Source organism: Phodopus roborovskii, unplaced genomic scaffold (assembly GCF_943737965.1).
Source record: "Phodopus roborovskii unplaced genomic scaffold, PHOROB, whole genome shotgun sequence".
Classification (NCBI taxonomy): Eukaryota; Metazoa; Chordata; class Mammalia; order Rodentia; family Cricetidae; genus Phodopus; species Phodopus roborovskii.
The window spans coordinates 55,951-58,413 of NW_026126010.1; the positions used below are offsets into that span (position 1 = coordinate 55,951).

The window sequence follows — 2,463 nt, forward strand, 5'->3', positions numbered from 1 at the left end:
CATAACAGTACAAAATTAGTTTTGAAGTAGCACCGAAAATACTTTTATGGTTGGGGCGGGGCTCACAACATGAGGAACTGTATTAAAGGATCATAGCATAAGGACGAGTGAGAACCACTGCTATAAGCAGCCCAGGTTACTATGCTGAAGACTGAAGTGCCAGACATTTTGTTTTGTTTTTATAAACATTGGCTGTACAGACCAGATGTGCTTCTGATGCCTCTAGCCCTAGCTACTACATAAGAGCAACTACCTGAGATCCAAGAGGAGCCAAATACCCTTACTGTGCAACCCACAGGGCCATAGGATAGAGTACAAAGTCACCAAACTTTAGTGTTGCACAGCTCTAGACAACCAAGAAAGGCAGCAGTGGCCCTTGTAAGGCTTGTCACTCTCTCACACATATCCTCTTCCATAACAAAAGCAACAGTAACCAGTCCTTCTTTCAATCCCTTTAATAAGGTGCTTGGAGGAACCAGGAGAATAACAGGCAGGAGGTGGACAAAGTAGTGTGCTTCTTAAGCCCTTCTCAGTAATTCATCACTCATCTTCTGGTAACTTGATCTTGCTGGGATCAAAACAGTTGGATTCCATGATGGGGAGGCCATTGGCTTCTCGATATTTCACAAGTCTCTCAGCTTCTCGGCGGGCCCACTCTTGCATTCTAGAAGCAGCAACAGGTGTGGTCTGATTTAAAAGAGCCTCACTAGACACCAGTTCCCCACCTCAGCACCCCATACTCCACCAGTTCTGGGCAAGGATTCTGGTCATAGACGTTCTCAACCTTTACCCTTGCCTCTGCCTCTACCCGCTCTATTCTTTTGGAAAACCCCTATACCTGTAGTCAGGCAGATATGCCACAAAGGTGGTACCCAAGACCAGGACGATGGAAAAACCAAAGAAGAAGACAGCCCGCATATTCCAGACGTCCACCACAGGGTCCTGGTCATAACCATGAAAGTCTGGGTTCTGAGGAGAAGGAGAAGTCAGTAAGAGCTTCCTACTGTTTCATAAAGATATATGCTGGCTCTGTATATATCTTCATGTTGGTCTCTAATCTGCCCTCAAACCAATTTATTATTCCTCAATAAAATCCTTTTCTTACTCTTAGGGTATATGAAGTTCCTTCTCACCAAAGGGCTTTGGTATTTGCTGCTCCCACTGCCTAGAAAGCTCTTCCTCCAAATTTAATCAAGTCAAAGCTGGATCCATCCCCATCTCCTCATCCAAGGTTTTAACTTTATTTCCAAATTGGCCTCACCTACTTGTTTGGGAATCATTACCAAATCTCCCTGTCAAGTTGCATCCTTGGGAAGTGCTATTTATAAAGGATTTAAAATGGCTAAATACTGATAATTTCCCATGGGTCCACTTATCCTATAACACCCTATATATTTAAGCCCCTCAACCAGAGGTTAGTATTGATGAACTACTCATATGCTAGTATACAAACCTCACATATCCCAGTAAAGTGGAAAAGGCGATAATAAATATCTAATTGAATAGTTCTGAAATGGCAGGAACTGTTGTGACCATCCTGACTCATTTAATCATATGAAGCAGGTCTATTTTTTAGCTGTCCTATTACATTTCTCACTTTACAAAGAAACTGAGGTATCAAGATACTATAAACTACTTGCCCAAGGTCACACAAATGAATAATTTCCAACCCAGGGTGTCTGACTACAGAGTCTCTGTTATTCATAAAGCACAGAAATTCAGTTAGTCTTAAATTCCAGTATCAGCTCCTCTACCTACTCAAGTTATTTGATCTTGGGCAAGCAACTATTTGTTTCAGTATCCTCATCCGTATAATGGTAACAGTAGTAGCGTTTACCTCCAAATCGCCCTGTTTTGGAACTTATATGAGTTAATAGATACAAAATGTCTAGCACAGACTCGCACCGAGCACGTTCCATCTCAGAATTTAGCATTATCTTGATTATAATGTTTCTAACGCGCTTTGGGTGCTGCCCACTTTAAGTGTGATTTCGAGTTCTAGACCAAAGACATCAAAAAAAGAGGAAAACAAGCCAAAATTGTGAATCTTTGAAGATCTTGTCCACGGCGCAAGCCTCGAGTCAGAGAACGTCCTCTTAGACATGGGTCTGCCAGTCGTAGATTGGTCCCTGCGGCATCCCGTTCCCTTCCCCCCCACTCTCACCTTCGCGTAGACGTTTTCGTCCTCGGGTTCTGGGTCCTCCTGCCAGCGCATGGTCGGTTCTTGTTGCCGCTTTCTCTCCACAGCAGACGGAGAGATTACAGCCCTGGAGGATTCCCAGCGAACGCGGGCACCTGGGAGCCCTCGTACCGCTGCTGCTGCCGAAAGGCGGCGAGCATACAAACTTAACAGCCGGGCCGCCATGACAGCTCGTGCTGCTGGGTCGGGGTTGGGGGAACGGCGCGGGGTGGGGGGGAGGGGGAACACGGAAATGCTATGTGCGCAGCTGCGGTTGATCCCAG

The 2,463-nt window shown here is 45.3% G+C and overlaps 1 protein-coding gene across 1 annotated transcript; it reads right to left on the reverse strand.

Moving 5' to 3' along the window:
- Positions 1 to 474: 474 nt before the first annotated feature.
- On the reverse strand, positions 475 to 2,408 carry Ndufb11 (NADH:ubiquinone oxidoreductase subunit B11). Its single transcript, XM_051179314.1, has 3 exons — positions 2,165 to 2,408; positions 839 to 969; positions 475 to 664 (listed from the first exon to the last, which is right to left on the reverse strand). The coding sequence occupies exons 1-3, from the start codon at positions 2,363 to 2,365 to the stop codon at positions 541 to 543; spliced, it is 456 nt and encodes a 151-aa protein (XP_051035271.1). The 5' UTR covers positions 2,366 to 2,408; the 3' UTR covers positions 475 to 540.
- Between the last annotated feature and the right edge of the window lie 55 nt (positions 2,409 to 2,463).

Excerpts from the sequence above, each read along its gene's own strand:
- Ndufb11 (XM_051179314.1), bottom strand. The coding sequence starts at position 2,365 with ATGGCGGCCCGGCTGTTAAGTTTGTATGCTCGCCGCCTTTCGGCAGCA. Across the intron at positions 970-2,164 it reads ACGAAAACGTCTACGCGAAG|AACCCAGACTTTCATGGTTA; the intron begins GTGAGAGTGGGG and ends CCTTCTCCTCAG. Across the intron at positions 665-838 it reads GCATATCTGCCTGACTACAG|AATGCAAGAGTGGGCCCGCC; the intron begins GTATAGGGGTTT and ends TGCTGCTTCTAG.